Below are 21,254 nucleotides of genomic sequence, written 5' to 3'. Positions count from 1 at the left end.
TTCTAAACCGCCATGACTCTCATCTGCTGCCCTCTCCGTGTTTCATGGGCTCTTTCACTTATGGAGTGAAAGAAAGAAAATCAAATGTTTTGAATGTGAAGATAACACAACAAATTAAAGATATGAAAAGAAGATATTAAAATAACATATAGGGTAGACCTTACTGTATCAAAGCTCCAGACTTTGCTTGAGACTGTGGGTTTGGATTTGAAACACTCGTAATTATAAAGCATATGTTCATACCCTAGCTAGGAAAGATACAAAAGAGTGAAGATACCTCAAAAGATGGCGCAAAATTAAAAAATAAATAAATTGCATCTTAACAACACAGCCCATATTTTAATCAATATCCAAGATTGATTCATCAATCATTATGGTCCAAGATAAACAAATACGCCTAATGTGAATTCAAAAGTTGAGTCTTGAAAGCAATTAAGTCCCACTTGAGCTTCACATACAGTCCAATATGGAACATCATCTCATCTTCAAAATAATCCAAGCCCAAGAAAATAATTTTTGTCCAAGGCAGCCCATTTCAAAGAAATAGGTATTGCTTTCACTATTTCATGAATGCTTTTCATTCCATCCTTAATGGATCGAGCTAATACAAAGATACTCATTACCATCATAATGTTGGGTTTCAATATGAAATCATTTAACTTTATATCTTTGAAATGAAGTAAGTTGCGATTTCACCTACTATTTAATATAGCATTTTCAATGTTCAAATTGCCATTTGGCAATGCCAAATAACACATTCCTAGAGCCATCTATACTATTAGATCAATCGGATCAGAGATAGTACTTATCTTTGTCGTTTCTAAAATCGCACTCGTATAAAAACTCTTTTTAATTCGCGTAAGATAGTTTGTGTAGTCCACTATCAATGATGCAAGGATCATTTATCATGGTGCTTAGCTTGAGAAAAATTGTATAACAAGATTTTTGAATGAATAAGGAAAACTAATAAGTTCTAGTAATTAATTATCTCAAACATTATTCAAATGTCTTTGAAAACATCATCTTTAGAAATAAATTACTTCATTTAAAGGGAATCTAACAAAATTCAATATAGAGAAAAAGCCATAAATTTCATTCGCAGTCATCTAGGCAGAAGTCCTAAATTGTAAGAGGTTTCACATTAATATTGTTTGCCTCAACATGATCATACTCTTTAACCTCAACCACATTAAAGACATATGTTTCCCTTTCCCATTTAGGGAATTCTAATACATTTAGTTGTACTATGTCTTTTGGTCCATTGAGTCATTGATCATTCTACACTTATTGCAGGTGTTACCTACTTACCTCTAGCGTTATGATTGGATTTCCTTGCCCATTGAGTCATTGACCATATATGAGGCTTTTGATCTTGGTAATTATTGTCACGTCTTTCTTTATTGTCATTTTACAGGCCAAGTTGACCTCTTCCACTTTGACCACCATGCCCAAAGTTACACTCTGGGCCTCCATAACGTTATTTCTTAGAACATCACCATCAATGATTTATTGTGGGTTTTTGTAATAGTAATGTATGACATGGAAGAAAGAGAATAATGGGAATCATATGCAAGAGAGGTATTTTGGAACAATGCAAATGTAAGATAAGGGATCGCTGCACAGCAGACACCCATTCGGGCGCATCAGGTGCACCTGACATCTCTATTTTGTTTTTAAATCATATTTATTTTATTTTTTTCCTCCCCCTATTTTCTCTTTTCTAATCATACTTACAAAAACTCTTCAAAAATCGAAAAAAAAAAAAAAACCTCATTATTAAGATGCTCTTAGTAATAGCATTAGCCTCAGGCGTAGGCTTAGAACCGGCCAGCAGGTCTCAACTCATGGTTCTTCATGTTGCTATCGAGACAAGTGCACCATAGTTCTTATATCCATGCTCTTTATATATTGTTGCTGGAGTACAATGTTTGAGGCATGAAAAGTAAAGAAAATTTTTCATAATAGGTCACATAGTGACAAGTTTGACACAATTGTGTACAACGCACAATTATACTTGTTCAAATATTTATAGTCCTGAAATCTCAAATTTTGTCATTCACGTTGAACTTATATAGCAGTAAAATTGTTTCAATTCTCTGCTCAGGTTTCAATGGGCTATAACCTTTGGCCATGCTCAACAAATACATTTGTCAAACAAAATAAATAGTAATATCTCAAAAATTAAAATTGTGGCCTGCAATTTTATAATTACACTATAGACTGTTCACAAGAATATAAGAAATAATACCCTTCACAAGAATATAGACTGTTCATACTAACAACGTGTTGTGAATTGAGACTTTTTCTCGCTTGAAAGTTGAATCGTTGTATCGTTTTTGTTCAGGGATGCAATTGATATGTGTAAATATAATATAGTAAAACGAGAAAGAAAATAATCCAGCTACAAGAATATAGGGAAAAGAGATGTTATTAATATTTAGATTATCCTCTACAATAATACATGGAGATTTCTATGTATAAATATAAGAAACATAATCGTAGAAGACCTCTAAAAGATAAACATAGAACTCCGTAAAATCTGTATAACTGAAGCAATTAAACTCACGCTCATTTAAGCTCCAAGCTATTTTGTTCTATAACAAGTTTGAAATTTTGAACTTTTTTTTAAAAAAAAATACTTATAAATTTTTACAAGTTAGTATATGTTCTATACTTAAAAAGTAATTAAAAAAGTTTAATGTACTTAAAAAAGACTATTAATTTACATCACACCAAAAAGTAATTAAAAAAATTTCCAAGAACCATTTTTATTTTCTGAATAAAAAAATATTTAAGCAAGCGTAAAGTATGGAATTCATATCTTCTTTAAAGAATAAAATAGGGCGTAATTTCTTAATTGTTGATAGAATTGTTATCACCTTGAGCTGTAATGCACTCACAACAGAGCAAGTGGAGCCCCATTAAAGAACGTGATAATAAAATTTAATCTCCTTCATTATGGATCCCTCTAAGCATGATATTAATTATTAAATCTAAAATTTAATCCTTGTTCCATGCTAACAATTTTAGTCCCTAGGTGTTTACTATGTAGTATACACATTTAACTCTTAAAAAAATGTTACCGTTTTAACTCCTAATTAAAACAACAAAATTATTAAACTCTATTAAATTTTACTTAGTACATGTGTCTTTTTATATTTTTAATGTATATTCTTTAATTATAATCTTATTTACTCTCAATATTTTATTTGTAAAATAAAAAACTTGATTTTAATAAATTCGTGTAGAGAAAATAGGGACAATGCACTACGATTGAAATGAGAAAAGTTAACACTTCTATTTTAACAATTCTAGCTATCTTATAACGTAACTTATAAATAAATGTTTTAGCATAGTTTGCAACTTAAAAGTTATGGCTTAACAATTTTCTAAAAAGATAAAATCTAGGCAAAAATTTGCGTGAGACCGTCTCACCATGAGACGAGTCGGGTCGGGTCAAGATGCAAATGTAACACTTATATGCACAAATGTCATACTTATATGCTCGAATGTAATACTAATTAGGAATAAAAATTTTTGTTACTTATAAGGATAAATGTAGTACTTTTAAGGGAAAATACAATACTTTTACGTTTTGATTTTAAAGTATTACATTTTTCCTCAAAAGTATTATATTTCCCCTTATAAGTAAGGGATACTTGTCAATATTACTTATTATGAAAAATGTATTACTTTTTCTCTTATAAGTAACAAAAATTGTATTCTTGATTAGTGTTATATTTGAGCATATAAGTATGGCATTTGCACATATAAGTATGACATTTGCATAATACTTCGACCTGACCCGACCCGTCTCACGAATAAGGATCCGTGAGACGGTCTCACACAAGTGTGACCCTAAAATCTATCTAAATTAACACTTTTATTTTTATTTTATTTTTTTTGAATAGCATCATCAAAATCTATTAAATACAATTATTTTTTTTATCAATTTTCAGTTGCATGTTTCTTGTTGCTGCTTTCTTACCCCAATTTCAAACTTTATTTTCATATTTATTAAGTATTGGATGGTTCTCATCGTACTCACAAAACCCAAAAAAAAAAAAAAAAAATACTTATAAATTTTTACAAGTTAGTATATGTTCTATACTTAAAAAGTAATTAAAAAAGTTTAATGTACTTAAAAAAGACTATTAATTTACATCACACCAAAAGTAATTAAAAAAATTTCCAAGAACCATTTTTATTTTCTGAATAAAAAATATTTAAGCAAGCGTAAAGTATGGAATTCATATCTTCTTTAAAGAATAAAATAGGGCGTAATTTCTTAATTGTTGATAGAATTGTTATCACCTTGAGCTGTAATGCACTCACAACAGAGCAAGTGGAGCCCATTAAAGAACGTGATAATAAAATTTAATCTCCTTCATTATGGATCCCTCTAAGCATGATATTAATTATTAAATCTAAAATTTAATCCTTGTTCCATGCTAACAATTTTAGTCCCTAGGTGTTTACTATGTAGTTGAATGAATAAGGAAAACTAATAAGTTCTAGTAATTAATTATCTCTCAAACATTATTCAAATGTCTTTGAAAACATCATCTTTAGAAATAAATTACTTCATTTAAAGGGAATCTAACAAAATTCAATATAGAGAAAAAGCCATAAATTTCATTCGCAGTCATCTAGGCAGAAGTCCTAAATTGTAAGAGGTTTCACATTAATATTGTTTGCCTCAACATGATCATACTCTTTAACCTCAACCACATTAAAGACATATGTTTCCCTTTCCCATTTAGGGAATTCTAATACATTTAGTTGTACTATGTCTTTTGGTCCATTGAGTCATTGATCATTCTACACTTATTGCAGGTGTTACCTACTTACCTCTAGCGTTATGATTGGATTTCCTTGCCCATTGAGTCATTGACCATATATGAGGCTTTTGATCTTGGTAATTATTGTCACGTCTTTCTTTATTGTCATTTTACAGGCCAAGTTGACCTCTTCCACTTTGACCACCATGCCCAAAGTTACACTCTGGGCTCCATAACGTTATTTCTTAGAACATCACCATCAATGATTTATTGTGGGTTTTTGTAATAGTAATGTATGACATGGAAGAAAGAGAATAATGGGAATCATATGCAAGAGAGGTATTTTGGAACAATGCAAATGTAAGATAAGGGATCGCTGCACAGCAGACACCCATTCGGGCGCATCAGGTGCACCTGACATCTCTATTTTGTTTTAAATCATATTTATTTTATTTTTTTCCTCCCCTATTTTCTCTTTTCTAATCATACTTACAAAAACTCTTCAAAAATCGAAAAAAAAAAAAAACCTCATTATTAAGATGCTCTTAGTAATAGCATTAGCCTCAGGCGTAGGCTTAGAACCGGCCAGCAGGTCTCAACTCATGGTTCTTCATGTTGCTATCGAGACAAGTGCACCATAGTTCTTATATCCATGCTCTTTATATATTGTTGCTGGAGTACAATGTTTGAGGCATGAAAAGTAAAGAAAATTTTCATAATAGGTCACATAGTGACAAGTTTGACACAATTGTGTACAACGCACAATTATACTTGTTCAAATATTTATAGTCCTGAAATCTCAAATTTTGTCATTCACGTTGAACTTATATAGCAGTAAAATTGTTTCAATTCTCTGCTCAGGTTTCAATGGGCTATAACCTTTGGCCATGCTCAACAAATACATTTGTCAAACAAAATAAATAGTAATATCTCAAAAATTAAAATTGTGGCCTGCAATTTATAATTACACTATAGACTGTTCACAAGAATATAAGAAATAATACCCTTCACAAGAATATAGACTGTTCATACTAACAACGTGTTGTGAATTGAGACTTTTTCTCGCTTGAAAGTTGAATCGTTGTATCGTTTTTGTTCAGGGATGCAATTGATATGTGTAAATATAATATAGTAAAACGAGAAAGAAAATAATCCAGCTACAAGAATATAGGGAAAAGAGATGTTATTAATATTTAGATTATCCTCTACAATAATACATGGAGATTTCTATGTATAAATATAAGAAACATAATCGTAGAAGACCTCTAAAAGATAAACATAGAACTCCGTAAAATCTGTATAACTGAAGCAATTAAACTCACGCTCATTTAAGCTCCAAGCTATTTTGTTCTATAACAAGTTTGAAATTTTGAACTTTTTTTTAAAAAAAAATACTTATAAATTTTTACAAGTTAGTATATGTTCTATACTTAAAAAGTAATTAAAAAAGTTTAATGTACTTAAAAAAGACTATTAATTTACATCACACCAAAAAGTAATTAAAAAAATTTCCAAGAACCATTTTTATTTTCTGAATAAAAAATATTTAAGCAAGCGTAAAGTATGGAATTCATATCTTCTTTAAAGAATAAAATAGGGCGTAATTTCTTAATTGTTGATAGAATTGTTATCACCTTGAGCTGTAATGCACTCACAACAGAGCAAGTGGAGCCCATTAAAGAACGTGATAATAAAATTTAATCTCCTTCATTATGGATCCCTCTAAGCATGATATTAATTATTAAATCTAAAATTTAATCCTTGTTCCATGCTAACAATTTTAGTCCCTAGGTGTTTACTATGTAGTATACACATTTAACTCTTAAAAAAATGTTACCGTTTTAACTCCTAATTAAAACAACAAAATTATTAAACTCTATTAAATTTTACTTAGTACATGTGTCTTTTTATATTTTTAATGTATATTCTTTAATTATAATCTTATTTACTCTCAATATTTTATTTGTAAAATAAAAAACTTGATTTTAATAAATTCGTGTAGAGAAAATAGGGACAATGCACTACGATTGAAATGAGAAAAGTTAACACTTCTATTTTAACAATTCTAGCTATCTTATAACGTAACTTATAAATAAATGTTTTAGCATAGTTTGCAACTTAAAAGTTATGGCTTAACAATTTTCTAAAAAGATAAAATCTAGGCAAAAATTTGCGTGAGACCGTCTCACCATGAGACGAGTCGGGTCGGGTCAAGATGCAAATGTAACACTTATATGCACAAATGTCATACTTATATGCTCGAATGTAATACTAATTAGGAATAAAAATTTTTGTTACTTATAAGGATAAATGTAGTACTTTTAAGGGAAAATACAATACTTTTACGTTTTGATTTTAAAGTATTACATTTTCCTCAAAAGTATTATATTTCCCCTTATAAGTAAGGGATACTTGTCAATATTACTTATTATGAAAAATGTATTACTTTTTCTCTTATAAGTAACAAAAATTGTATTCTTGATTAGTGTTATATTTGAGCATATAAGTATGGCATTTGCACATATAAGTATGACATTTGCATAATACTTCGACCTGACCCGACCCGTCTCACGAATAAGGATCCGTGAGACGGTCTCACACAAGTGTGACCCTAAAATCTATCTAAATTAACACTTTTATTTTTATTTTATTTTTTTTGAATAGCATCATCAAAATCTATTAAATACAATTATTTTTTTTATCAATTTTCAGTTGCATGTTTCTTGTTGCTGCTTTCTTACCCCAATTTCAAACTTTATTTTCATATTTATTAAGTATTGGATGGTTCTCATCGTACTCACAAAACCAAAAAAAAAAAAAAAAAANCCCATTAAAGAACGTGATAATAAAATTTAATCTCCTTCATTATGGATCCCTCTAAGCATGATATTAATTATTAAATCTAAAATTTAATCCTTGTTCCATGCTAACAATTTTAGTCCCTAGGTGTTTACTATGTAGTATACACATTTAACTCTTAAAAAAATGTTACCGTTTTAACTCCTAATTAAAACAACAAAATTATTAAACTCTATTAAATTTTACTTAGTACATGTGTCTTTTTATATTTTTAATGTATATTCTTTAATTATAATCTTATTTACTCTCAATATTTTATTTGTAAAATAAAAAACTTGATTTTAATAAATTCGTGTAGAGAAAATAGGGACAATGCACTACGATTGAAATGAGAAAAGTTAACACTTCTATTTTAACAATTCTAGCTATCTTATAACGTAACTTATAATAAATGTTTTAGCATAGTTTGCAACTTAAAAGTTATGGCTTAACAATTTTCTAAAAAGATAAAATCTAGGCAAAAATTTGCGTGAGACCGTCTCACCATGAGACGAGTCGGGTCGGGTCAAGATGCAAATGTAACACTTATATGCACAAATGTCATACTTATATGCTCGAATGTAATACTAATTAGGAATAAAAATTTTTGTTACTTATAAGGATAAATGTAGTACTTTTAAGGGAAAATACAATACTTTTACGTTTTGATTTTAAAGTATTACATTTTCCTCAAAAGTATTATATTTCCCCTTATAAGTAAGGGATACTTGTCAATATTACTTATTATGAAAAATGTATTACTTTTCTCTTATAAGTAACAAAAATTGTATTCTTGATTAGTGTTATATTTGAGCATATAAGTATGGCATTTGCACATATAAGTATGACATTTGCATAATACTTCGACCTGACCCGACCCGTCTCACGAATAAGGATCCGTGAGACGGTCTCACACAAGTGTGACCCTAAAATCTATCTAAATTAACACTTTTATTTTTATTTTATTTTTTTTGAATAGCATCATCAAAATCTATTAAATACAATTATTTTTTTTATCAATTTTCAGTTGCATGTTTCTTGTTGCTGCTTTCTTACCCCAATTTCAAACTTTATTTTCATATTTATTAAGTATTGGATGGTTCTCATCGTACTCACAAAACCAAAAAAAAAAAAAACAAAAAAAAAAATAAAACAAAAAAAAAAAACAAAACAAAAACAAAATATAATGAAAACATTATAACATTTATTTAAATTTTACACATTTGGGAAATGATATCCATGTGAAGAGTAGATATTGATAGTAACATATGAATATATGATGGAACAAAATGGATGGCAATAGAAAAGAGACAAAGCTCTTTACCGATGAAAGGTCTCCTATTTCTAAGAATGGGAGTTTGTTTGTGATAAGCTAAGACTGGAAATTAATTCCCACAAATCTGTTGGCAGTCCACTCAATTAGTTCTACAATTGCCTCAACACTACCCGTCTACATGGAAAAGTACAATCCCCATTCTCCATTTCCTCAAACCGCGTCCGCACTAGCTATATCAATTTTTTGGGGCCAGCGGAATAGTCATTTTCATCCTCAATTCTTCTCTCTGTATATATATATACACTAGTTTTTGCACATGCATCTCGCGACTGATTTAATGTCTAATATTTGTATATAAATAAGTAATTCAAAGTATATATATGCAAGATTATATAGGAAAAATTCATTATAGTTGAATTTAAAGGTGTTGACTTTTTGTATGAGTTGCAAACATGAATAGCGTCAGAAGAATGTGTATGCATTACTTGCACAAATTGAATGTTGAAAATAGACCAAAGGAAGTGATAGTGATGGGGAAAAAATGTTATTATCGACGTATCTGTTTCACTTATATCCTGAAGTGGGCTAAGCTAAAGGGAGCCAATGATGCACACTACCTTCAATCTGATTTGCCCAACCACAAAAACACTTGAAGGCTGGACAAATTCCCAACTCTGGAGGAATCGATCCTAAAATTTGGTTCAATCATACTAAATTTGGTTCAATCATACTAAATTTTTTGCATTTGACGAAACAAAGGAGATTGAGCTAAAAACATTGTTGTTACTAAGCAAGAGCCACCACTTATCGTGATGGAATTGGTTGAATAGGCAAGCAGTACAAACCAATTAAATGTATTAGGAATCAAATATCTTTGTTGGTGAGGCTCAATCAATCGTTGTCACTCTCGGCCTTAATCTCCTATGTTTGCTTCAATATTGGCCAATTAGATGCAGTTGGTGCATCAAAGAATCAATTTCAAACTTGAATGAGTTAAGTGTCATTAATTCCAGTGGAGTAAGTGTTCATGTTCTACATAATGTTTTGACTTTATTACTCCATGCCAATCTATATGTAGATTAAAGAAAGGTTTATGCAACAAAAGATTCATGAAATCATAAAACCATGAATATTTGTTATGTATTAATTATGTAGTTCTTTAGCTCTCATATGAGGATTTGAAATTTTGTTCTAAACATTTCAAGTGGTGTGGGGTTTTTGGATCAAGAAAATTTAATTATAACAAAAAAAAAAAAAAACAAAAATAAAAACAAAACAAAACAAAAACAAAAATATAATGAAAACATTATAACATTTATTTAAATTTTACACATTTGGGAAATGATATCCATGTGAAGAGTAGATATTGATAGTAACATATGAATATATGATGGAACAAAATGGATGGCAATAGAAAAGAGACAAAGCTCTTTACCGATGAAAGGTCTCCTATTTCTAAGAATGGGAGTTTGTTTGTGATAAGCTAAGACTGGAAATTAATTCCCACAAATCTGTATACACATTTAACTCTTAAAAAAATGTTACCGTTTTAACTCCTAATTAAAACAACAAAATTATTAAACTCTATTAAATTTTACTTAGTACATGTGTCTTTTTATATTTTTAATGTATATTCTTTAATTATAATCTTATTTACTCTCAATATTTTATTTGTAAAATAAAAAACTTGATTTTAATAAATTCGTGTAGAGAAAATAGGGACAATGCACTACGATTGAAATGAGAAAAGTTAACACTTCTATTTTAACAATTCTAGCTATCTTATAACGTAACTTATAAATAAATGTTTTAGCATAGTTTGCAACTTAAAAGTTATGGCTTAACAATTTTCTAAAAAGATAAAATCTAGGCAAAAATTTGCGTGAGACCGTCTCACCATGAGACGAGTCGGGTCGGGTCAAGATGCAAATGTAACACTTATATGCACAAATGTCATACTTATATGCTCGAATGTAATACTAATTAGGAATAAAAATTTTTGTTACTTATAAGGATAAATGTAGTACTTTTAAGGGAAAATACAATACTTTTACGTTTTGATTTTAAAGTATTACATTTTTCCTCAAAAGTATTATATTTCCCCTTATAAGTAAGGGATACTTGTCAATATTACTTATTATGAAAAATGTATTACTTTTTCTCTTATAAGTAACAAAAATTGTATTCTTGATTAGTGTTATATTTGAGCATATAAGTATGGCATTTGCACATATAAGTATGACATTTGCATAATACTTCGACCTGACCCGACCCGTCTCACGAATAAGGATCCGTGAGACGGTCTCACACAAGTGTGACCCTAAAATCTATCTAAATTAACACTTTTATTTTTATTTTATTTTTTTTGAATAGCATCATCAAAATCTATTAAATACAATTATTTTTTTTATCAATTTTCAGTTGCATGTTTCTTGTTGCTGCTTTCTTACCCCAATTTCAAACTTTATTTTCATATTTATTAAGTATTGGATGGTTCTCATCGTACTCACAAAACCCAAAAAAAAAAAAAAAACAAAAAAAAAAAATAAAAACAAAAATAAAAACAAAAACAAAAACAAAAACAAAAATATAATGAAAACATTATAACATTTATTTAAATTTTACACATTTGGGAAATGATATCCATGTGAAGAGTAGATATTGATAGTAACATATGAATATATGATGGAACAAAATGGATGGCAATAGAAAAGAGACAAAGCTCTTTACCGATGAAAGGTCTCCTATTTCTAAGAATGGGAGTTTGTTTGTGATAAGCTAAGACTGGAAATTAATTCCCACAAATCTGTTGGGCAGTCCACTCAATTAGTTCTACAATTGCCTCAACACTACCCGTCTACATGGAAAGTACAATCCCCCATTCTCCATTTCCTCAAACCCGCGTCCGCACTAGCTATATCAATTTTTTGGGGCCAGCGGAATAGTCATTTTCATCCTCAATTCTTCTCTCTGTATATATATATACACTAGTTTTTGCACATGCATCTCGCGACTGATTTAATGTCTAATATTTGTATATAAATAAGTAATTCAAAGTATATATATGCAAGATTATATAGGAAAAAATTCATTATAGTTGAATTTAAAGGTGTTGACTTTGTTGTATGAGTTGCAAACATGAATAGCGTCAGAAGAATGTGTATGCATTACTTGCACAAATTGAATGTTGAAAATAGACCAAAGGAAGTGATAGTGATGGGGAAAAAATGTTATTATCGACGTATCTGTTTCACTTATATCCTGAAGTGGGCTAAGCTAAAGGGAGCCAATGATGCACACTACCTTCAATCTGATTTGCCCAACCACAAAAACACTTGAAGGCTGGACAAATTCCCAACTCTGGAGGAATCGATCCTAAAATTTGGTTCAATCATACTAAATTTGGTTCAATCATACTAAATTTTTTGCATTTGACGAAACAAAGGAGATTGAGCTAAAAACATTGTTGTTACTAAGCAAGAGCCACCACTTATCGTGATGGAATTGGTTGAATAGGCAAGCAGTACAAACCAATTAAATGTATTAGGAATCAAATATCTTTGTTGGTGAGGCTCAATCAATCGTTGTCACTCTCGGCCTTAATCTCCTATGTTTGCTTCAATATTGGCCAATTAGATGCAGTTGGTGCATCAAAGAATCAATTTCAAACTTGAATGAGTTAAGTGTCATTAATTCCAGTGGAGTAAGTGTTCATGTTCTACATAATGTTGACTTTATTACTCCATGCCAATCTATATGTAGATTAAAGAAAGGTTTATGCAACAAAAGATTCATGAAATCATAAAACCATGAATATTTGTTATGTATTAATTATGTAGTTCTTTAGCTCTCATATGAGGATTTGTTCTAAACATTTCAAGTGGTGTGGGGTTTTTGGATCAAGAAAATTTAATTATAATATATAATTTAATAAGAGCCAATATAATTAGGCCTATAACGGGAACTAAAAAAATGTTGGTCCAATTATTTGTTGAAATGAATTATTCATATTATTTTGATTTAAGTATTTTTAATTATTTTTCCTACTTTACCCTATATTAAATCGATTAATTTTCCTAAATACCACTGCATTTCGTCAGTATAATTAAACTTTGGTAACAGAATATTCCATTAATTATTTATTATTCTTAACTTACTATTATCGATTTCTATAAGACAGGTCTTAGGTTCAAACTCCATCCTAATTAGAATTGACATAATTGTTGAATATATACTATAAATATGTTAAAGTACATAAAAAATATATAATATAAAGATTAACATTACCTTTGGTCAATTAATTAGCTAGACTATACACATAGTATTCAAATTAATTTGAGCATCAAAGATTACAAATAATGATTCTTGAAAATAATTTTCCTGCATTTTTCTTAAAACAAATCTAAGTTAAAAAAAATTTCGTTTAGTTATGCTTTTTCATTAAACGGGTTTAGGGTTTAGGACAATTTATATCAAGAACTTTATAATTCTACTTGATAAACACCATTGTGCTTTCATATTGATGGTGTTTCTTATCCTTATTTGTGTATAAGAGTTAATTCCAGCAATGGTCCCCGAGTATGTTGATTTTCCAAAATTGGTCATCGTCTTTTAATTTGGACAATTTTAATACTTGACTATCGAATTCTTTCCAATGTTAGTCCTTCCGTCAAAAACTAGTTAAGTGCACGTTAAATGAAGGGTAAATTAGTCCTTTCACATGCCATGGCTCCGGTGAAAACCGTCGTCGATAAACCACCGCCTTCAACTCACTGAACTCCCCCAAAACTTCATAATCCCTACCCCATCACATGCCTGGCAGACCTAAGCGTACAAGACCCATCCAGCTTGCAAAACCGGCGTACAAACATGGATTTACAATCATCAATGCATTGCCGCTTGTAAAAGGATCCGCCATTGTAAGAGCTCCAATCATGCGTTGAGGGCGACGACCCTATGTGCGTCCCTTCTCATACGGGATCCAAATCGGCGGCGAAAGTTGGTAAAATGGGAAAAGGGAGAAAGATGAGGACTAAGCAGGTGAACATAGGGGATCTGGGGCGGGGTAGCGGCGGCGAAGCGGTTTCCGGCGAAGGGGATTTTCGCAGATTGTGACCTAGCAATCGAGAAATCACCAAAAATTTATCTGCAATTTTTGCACAGAAATTGATCTGCGGAGTGGATTCGTAGATTTTCAGCGAAATTTGATCTGTAATTTGTACAAAAATTTTAGATTTTCAGAGCAATCGGACCGATTTCACATATTTTCGGCGGAGTGGATTCGTGTTGAGTTGCAAGGCAGTGAGCAATCGACGCACGCACGAGCAATCCAGAAATCTCCATCACACTATAGCTTATTGTTGCGATCGAGATAGTCGATTGAGAGATCGGCGAGAGGTGCGTGAGATTTCTGAGAATCTGGCGATGGGTCGAATTAGGGCAGAATTGTGTGGTGATTTTACCTAATTAGAAGTGGATTTAGCAGTGGAATCTAATCATCGAAAATAGAATCATCGTTGACGAAAAATTTCTGCCGGTGAGGGAAAGAGGGCTTATAGTAGCGGCGGCAGAGTCAAGAGTAAAAAATGCGGTGTCTCCGGCGTCGAGCAGCGCCACCAGCGGCGGAATGGCTCTGAGCAAAGCGAGTGTTGCTCGGGCATCAGAGTCATCCTTAGTCAGCATTCGGACCTCCTTGGCTCTAGAAAATTGTGATACGCATTCAAATCTGTGACTCTGATGGCGGCAGCTGGGCTTCCACTCCATGGTGGATTTGGAAACAGCATCGGCATGCTTCTGTCGCATAGCGCTTTTGCCGCAACGTGTGTCGTCGAGGATCATGCAGCGAAATGAGGTTGACCAGAGCTTGAGATGGTTGTAACTGCTGTTGGAAGCGAGGCGGTGAAGAACCACAGATCCGACGTCGTTTCCAAGATGACACTGAGGTGTAGTTCTGTCACATTACCACTATAACTGTTGAAAGCTAAGGTGGAATGAAGAGGAAGAAGACAATTAGCCGGAATGACGGTTTTACCCCTTATTTTGACGTCCAAATAATGGTAATGTAAACGAAAGGACCAACATTGGAAAGATTTTGATAGTCAAGTGTCAAATTTGTCCAAATTAAAAGACGATGACCAATTTTGGAAAATCAACATACTCGGGGGACCATTGCTGGAATTAACTCTTGTGTATAAGTATTATATTAATGACTTGTGTGTGATTTAAAATAAAATTTGATTCATTTTAAGGATTTTGGTTCAAACATTTTGAACCCAAAAAATAAAATTAAAAAATAAATCAAATGTAATGTATACCAAAAAGAAAAAGAGCGATTAGATAAATCAGATACGAAAGTAAGTTGTACAATTTTTTTATTTTAAATTCAAATCATATATACCCCCCCCCCCCCCCCCAAAAAAAAAAAAAAAAGATTGAAAAAGTTGTAACTAGCTAGTAGCTAGTATGCAAATAATGAATATTTGGCTTACTTGAATATTTAGATATTTATCCTTTTCAAATTGTAAATTTTTTTTCTAAAACGGTGAATATACCATCACAAATATTCAATATAATTGAACTTGGAAATAAAATTCCAATTCGGTTATTTAGTAGCAGATTACCATCAAGTAACCACAAAATTGTTGTGAATTTTTTTTTTTTTAAAGAAGTGAGAGTTATAATTTATGTGAAAATAAGTCTAAAGGAAATTCAAGTCGTGTGTAAATATATTTTCTTAAAACCGATTTGCTACTTCACCTCCCAAGATGAAATGGTGCTATGAGCAAGGGGTTCCTAGTACAATTAATTCATAACGTACCATAATTATCTTTTTATTCGTGTACGCGTCGATTTGCACCACTCCTTCTGCACGCAAGAAATAGCATTTATGCTATACAATTCAAGTTACTTCTAAAGGGAAATTATGTATATACTAGTGAAAATCCACATTCCTTTTTCAATGTGTGACAAAGATTACTTCGAAGCTTTCCTATCTCCATTTTCAACTCAAATTGATTTATTTTGAGAATCATCATTTTTTCATTCACTTCATTATCCGTTTTAAGCGTACAATATATCAATTTTTTTTGTCTCACTTAGAAGAATTTGAATCCACTTTAACCCAACTCAAATCAGAAGTGAACCCTACATATATAATAAAGTAAATACGCGGTTATACAGTGAGATACGGTAAAATATACTTTATTACTTTTGAACCGAGTACAATGATTTTATACCCTAAGCGCAGCCCGATCTACGTGACAGTGGGTCAGAGGTTCCCAAGCTACTTAGCTATTTAGTAGTGCAAACAACCAAAAGTCCTCCTCTTAACATTAAATGCAGTACATATATAGGGTGCCAGGGGATAGGTGTCGATCATACGACATGGTGGCCGCGTGGCGGTCATGCAAAGGGCTAAATGCAGGGCCACTACTCGTGAGCCAAGTGTCATGCGATTATAGGCGATATGTTCGAGGGATAGTGGGGAATGTGCTCGTGCCGATCTGTACGAGTGCCCGCGCAGGGTGGGTCCCACTAGACTTCTCCATGCAGAGTAGCTCGGGAAAGTTTGGCCGGATATATCGGTCAGTAGTGAGACGATCCGAGTTTTAGTTCGGCCTGAGTTCCGATCATCATATGCTTGGGGTAGTCCGGAAAATAATCCTTATCAATGTATTTATACCACAAGATAATCACTTAAAATGTCAATTTTTGTTAAAATTTCCAACCAGAATTAGCTTATCATGATTTGTCAATGAATTTCTGTGTAAAATCGGCATGGCATGTGTGACATTTTAAATTGCCATTTAGCAATGAGGTGCAAGTCCAACAACTATCCTTGTTGAGAAAAACAACGTAACCTTCTGTAGCGATAACATAGCAAAAAAAAATTAAACTTTAGGTAGTGAAGACAATTATGGTTGTCTTTGTTTGGCTTTGTCAAGATTTGGAGCCATGGTTTTTCTTTAGGTTGCTAAATGTACCACATATTCACGTGAAAATTTACTTAATTAATACTCCGTAACAAAGTTGTTCCTTTCAGGGCTAGTGTTTAGCTTTTTGGCTTCAAGCAATGTTGCGTTTGATTCTTTTAACTATTTTTATATGGGTGATGAAAAAAAATCAAAATTTTATTTGAAACTTGAGAACTATATATGCAAATACAAAACAAGAATAACTTAGCATTAAAACTAAAAATGCAATTGTTGTTGAACCCAACATTTTTTGACTCCAGGGACGGGGTCATGTTTACTTATGACTAATCCGGTGAAACTGGGATCGTTAAAAATAAAATGAAAAGCAATAATAATTAATTTCTTTTGATTTTTATGAATGTCAAAATACATATATAATTCCCATTTTTTAGCATAAGTGATCGCGAGTGGGAAGACAAGTATAGCGCCACCGTTAGGAGCGGTGGGGAAAGATGTCAAGGCAGTTAGATAATTCCGGTGGGCTCCGGAGAGGCGGGCCCATCTGATTGGGTGGGCCCAAAATCAGGGTTCTTTTCTGTGGGACCGACATTTCCACGAGGGCGCATAGGTGTACAGGCGTCACGTGGCCGTTGCCATGGTGGCCACGACAGTTTGTATAATAAAATCTCCGCTAATCCTCTCCCACCCAATCATATCTCCCCTCCCACGTGGGACGCCTGGGCCCACCACAGCAATGACATCACCACCCACTTTATTATTATTTTAACCCTAAAAATATCCATCTTTAGAATAAAATAATAATCCCATCAACGTTAGGCTTTGTTGTTATTTCTTTTCACCAACCTGCCCAGAAAACTCTCCACTTTTCCATCTTTTCTTTCTCTCCAATTCTATTCTCTTCTTCAGCTACCTTCTCCATTCTTGGAAAATCAATTCTCCTAGAATTTTTTTTTTTTAATTAAAGAAGGATTAGCTATCCTAGATGGGTGATGCTTCAGCTCAGTATATCCATATGGTAAGTAAAATAAAGGAAATATATTTATTGGATTATTGTTATTATTGTTGTTGAAATTGAATGAAATTAGTGGTGTGGTTGCAGGTGCACCACCTAATAGAAGAGTGCCTAATGTTCAAGATGAGTAAGGAGGAATGCATGGAAGCACTCTCTAAACATGCAAATATCCAGCCACTTATCACTTCCACTGGTTAGTTTTTCATTTCTTAATTAGCTTTTTCATCAATATAATTTATTGTCTCCATCTAAATCCATTTATGGCAATATATTCAAGCTAAGAAACCCAAATTATGTTTTTCTTCTACTTTCCTTTTTTATTTAATTTGTTTGTGGGTGAAGGTGGTTGGTATTTTTTGGGGGAGGAGTGAAGATAACAAGGAGAGTTTGGAGAATTTTTTATTTATTATTATTTTCTTTGTGTGATCGGACTGGGTAAATTCAGTCTTGTGACCATAACGGACAAATGACCACGAGGAGCTAAATCAGCCTAAGTTATTCATAATTATCTGACTCAAATTTGAACTCGTGAGCTTATAGCTTAGCAGACCTCTTGGCTGGGTTATCCAAAGGGGAATTGAATAAATAAAATAAATAGAGAGAGAGAGATGCAGATGAATTGAATCGAATAGAAGATGAACATGGATAGAGACACAATAGTCAACTCAAGTGACGCTTAACAAATAATAATATTCCCTTTTCTCGATCACCTTTTTACACAATGAACTGAATCGGGCTGGCTTTTTAAGGAAAACGATACACAATGTATAGTACGTTATGTTTATGTGTGGTTCAATTCATAAAATAATATCTCCCAATCCAAAAATTCTCTTGGCAGATGTTTGGTCCTACACACTCGATATCTGTATACCCAATAAATTAAACAGAAAAAAGTGTAATTCAACATATATATTATAAATATGATGGAAATATATATATGTATATGTAGTGTGGAAGGAATTAGAGAAAGAGAACAAAGAGTTCTTTGAGGCGTACAAGAAGCAGGGAAGAGAGGAAGGTGCAGATATAATGGAGACGACAAGGCAAAAAGTTGAGAAGATGGTTTTAGGTTCTTGGAAGAAAGACCCAAAAGACGAATGAAGCGTGATGACTATATATATATATATTCAATAATTTCAGAATAAGCTAAGATACATATATATATAATGATGATGATAAGGGTATCTGATCTGCGACGTATGGGATAGCCAGCATGGGGAACTGTCGATATGATGTTGATAAGGCCGGGCATCATATATATATCATCATGTTTGCTGGGTGTAATGATTTTATTTAATTTGTTTTCTCTGTTATATATATATTTTGTCGTGTGGAATTTGTTGGAGAGCAATAGGATGAAATAAATGAAGTTGAGAAAGGGAAGGGGACATTTTTGTATCCAAAATTAATGGTTGGTCACAAATGTTTTTGCGATACATATATGATAGCCCTTTCATTCCTCACCTTCTCATGTTTAATTAATTCCATCCTTCACACACACATGCCAAATTTCATCTTTAGTCCCATACTATTGTAATGTTATTGCGTTTAATCTTATTCTTTTAATTTTATAATGTTGCATTCTTGAATTTCTTTTGCTTGTGGCACTTAGTCGCTCTCATCTCTTAATTTTTTGTCATTTCATCATTTAATAAATTAAATATGGCTAATTTGTGATTTTATTAATCAATTCAAATAGTTTATAAGTGAGGGAGAAAATTATATATTGGGGCAAGAGGTTCGAATGAAAATTAAATGTTACGCATATTCATTAAATGTTGAAATGACAAAAGTTTAAGGAAAAACATTCAAATAAGCCCCCTAAACGTTATACAAAAAGTCAATTAGACTCCTGAACTTTTAAAAGTTGCAATTAAGCTCATTAACATGTTATTTTCGTGCATCAAAGTCCAAAAATTAGTTATTGACATGTAATAATATGTCACTAGGTTCCTATGAAACTCCGGCTAGCTCCAACGACAGACAATGGTCACTGGTAGTCTTTGAAGAAGACGACCAACAGAGCAAGTCCTGACCATGTATGGTCAGGGCGACGCCACAGGGCTCCCAATTTTTTTAAAAGAAACTATTTTCGGTATAATCGACTGTTTTTTATACTTGATAATTTTTTTTTAAAGAATTTATACATTGGTCTTAATTGTAATTGAAAATAAAATTTTAGAAGGAATTGGCATCAAAATTTTTGGTGAATAATTTTGTATTTAAATATGCACGAAAAATGAAATTTTTAAATTAACTTTTTTCTTTATTGAATTTTTATGCATTATATTTGGAGAAAAAATTATTACATTTTTTTTGTATAGAATACAATAACTTGAAGTTCAAATGAATTTAGACTCAATTACCTCAGTTATAGATATTTTCTAGATCTTTAAAACTTCTATCTTAATATTTTAGATGTCTTTTGAAATTACGTTTCTTACGTTTATAAATAGAAATTTTTACCATTATAGCGAAATTTAAATGTTAAAATATCACTCTCTCCCTATGTTCTTGTCTCTCAATTGTTGTACTTGTCTTTGGAGTCTTACTCTATTATATTTAAATTGCATCTCGGAACTAAAACAATAAAGGTCCAAATTAAACTATTAGAAATGGCCCCTATTTTTAATAAAACGGCCATGACGACCAGAATGTCACTTTCTCCTGTGGAAAAGGCGATCGGTAGGTCAATTTTTTCACCGGAGAAGGGGGCATTATAGTCGCCTTCTTCAAAGGCGTCCGTTCATTAGTCACCTATCACCGGAGCATTGCTAGAGACTTGCTTTTCATTTATAGGTCAATAATTGGTTCTTGGACTTCAATTCACGAAAATAACATATTGCTGAGCTTAATTACAATTTTTAAAAGTTAAAGAGCCTAATGGACTTTTCATGTAAAGTTTAAGAGCTTATTTGATCCTTTCTCAAACTTTAAATGGAAGACTAATTGTGACAAATAAATAAAAGTTAAAGATGTAATGAGGTAATTAAAAGACAAACAATATAACAAAATATAGTAACACAATGGGGAAGTTCAAGTGGCAATTGATGAGCTTTCTTTGTGGAGAAGAATTTTGAGAGAACCCTGTTTGATTCCCATAAGCGTCGATTTTTCCTAGGCCAGCTCCGAGAGTGAGCGGGGATTAGTTGACCTCGTGGATTTACCAAATTTTTTACAACATTATTTTTAAGCCAAGACATTGTGGTCTAGTGCCACCAACATGATTGGATTGTCCTTAACAACACTAAACTCATGACCATTAAGTGTCTTAAGTATTATCAATGTGAGATAATTATTATTATCAATCACTATCACCACCACCACCATCATCATTAAAACATCCAAAAGTCGACCCCTCCTAGATCGAGATATGATGGTAATAGGCCGAGTCGAGCCGAGCTCTAGAAAAT

The 21,254-nt window shown here is 31.9% G+C and overlaps 1 protein-coding gene across 1 annotated transcript; it reads left to right on the top strand.

The window, feature by feature from the left end:
* Window positions 1–17,658: 17,658 nt before the first annotated feature.
* LOC115998016 lies at window positions 17,659–19,412 on the top strand. The gene is made up of 3 exons (XM_031237467.1): window positions 17,659–17,844; window positions 17,929–18,034; window positions 18,791–19,412. Exons 1-3 carry the CDS (start codon window positions 17,812–17,814, stop codon window positions 18,940–18,942), a joined length of 291 nt encoding a protein of 96 aa, XP_031093327.1. The 5' UTR covers window positions 17,659–17,811; the 3' UTR covers window positions 18,943–19,412.
* The last annotated feature ends 1,842 nt before the right edge of the window (window positions 19,413–21,254 follow it).

The sequence above is a fragment of the Ipomoea triloba genome, chromosome 12, assembly GCF_003576645.1.
Source record: "Ipomoea triloba cultivar NCNSP0323 chromosome 12, ASM357664v1".
Classification (NCBI taxonomy): Eukaryota; Viridiplantae; Streptophyta; class Magnoliopsida; order Solanales; family Convolvulaceae; genus Ipomoea; species Ipomoea triloba.
This window is presented reverse-complemented; position numbering and strand designations above follow the sequence as displayed.

What these genes read in the sequence shown, in the direction of transcription:
- LOC115998016 (XM_031237467.1), top strand. Translation starts at nt 17,812, where the DNA reads ATGGGTGATGCTTCAGCTCAGTATATCCATATG. An exon ending in CAGCTCAGTATATCCATATG is followed by an intron (nt 17,845 to 17,928) that starts GTAAGTAAAATA and finishes GTGTGGTTGCAG; the next exon opens with GTGCACCACCTAATAGAAGA. An exon ending in GCCACTTATCACTTCCACTG is followed by an intron (nt 18,035 to 18,790) that starts GTTAGTTTTTCA and finishes ATGTATATGTAG; the next exon opens with TGTGGAAGGAATTAGAGAAA.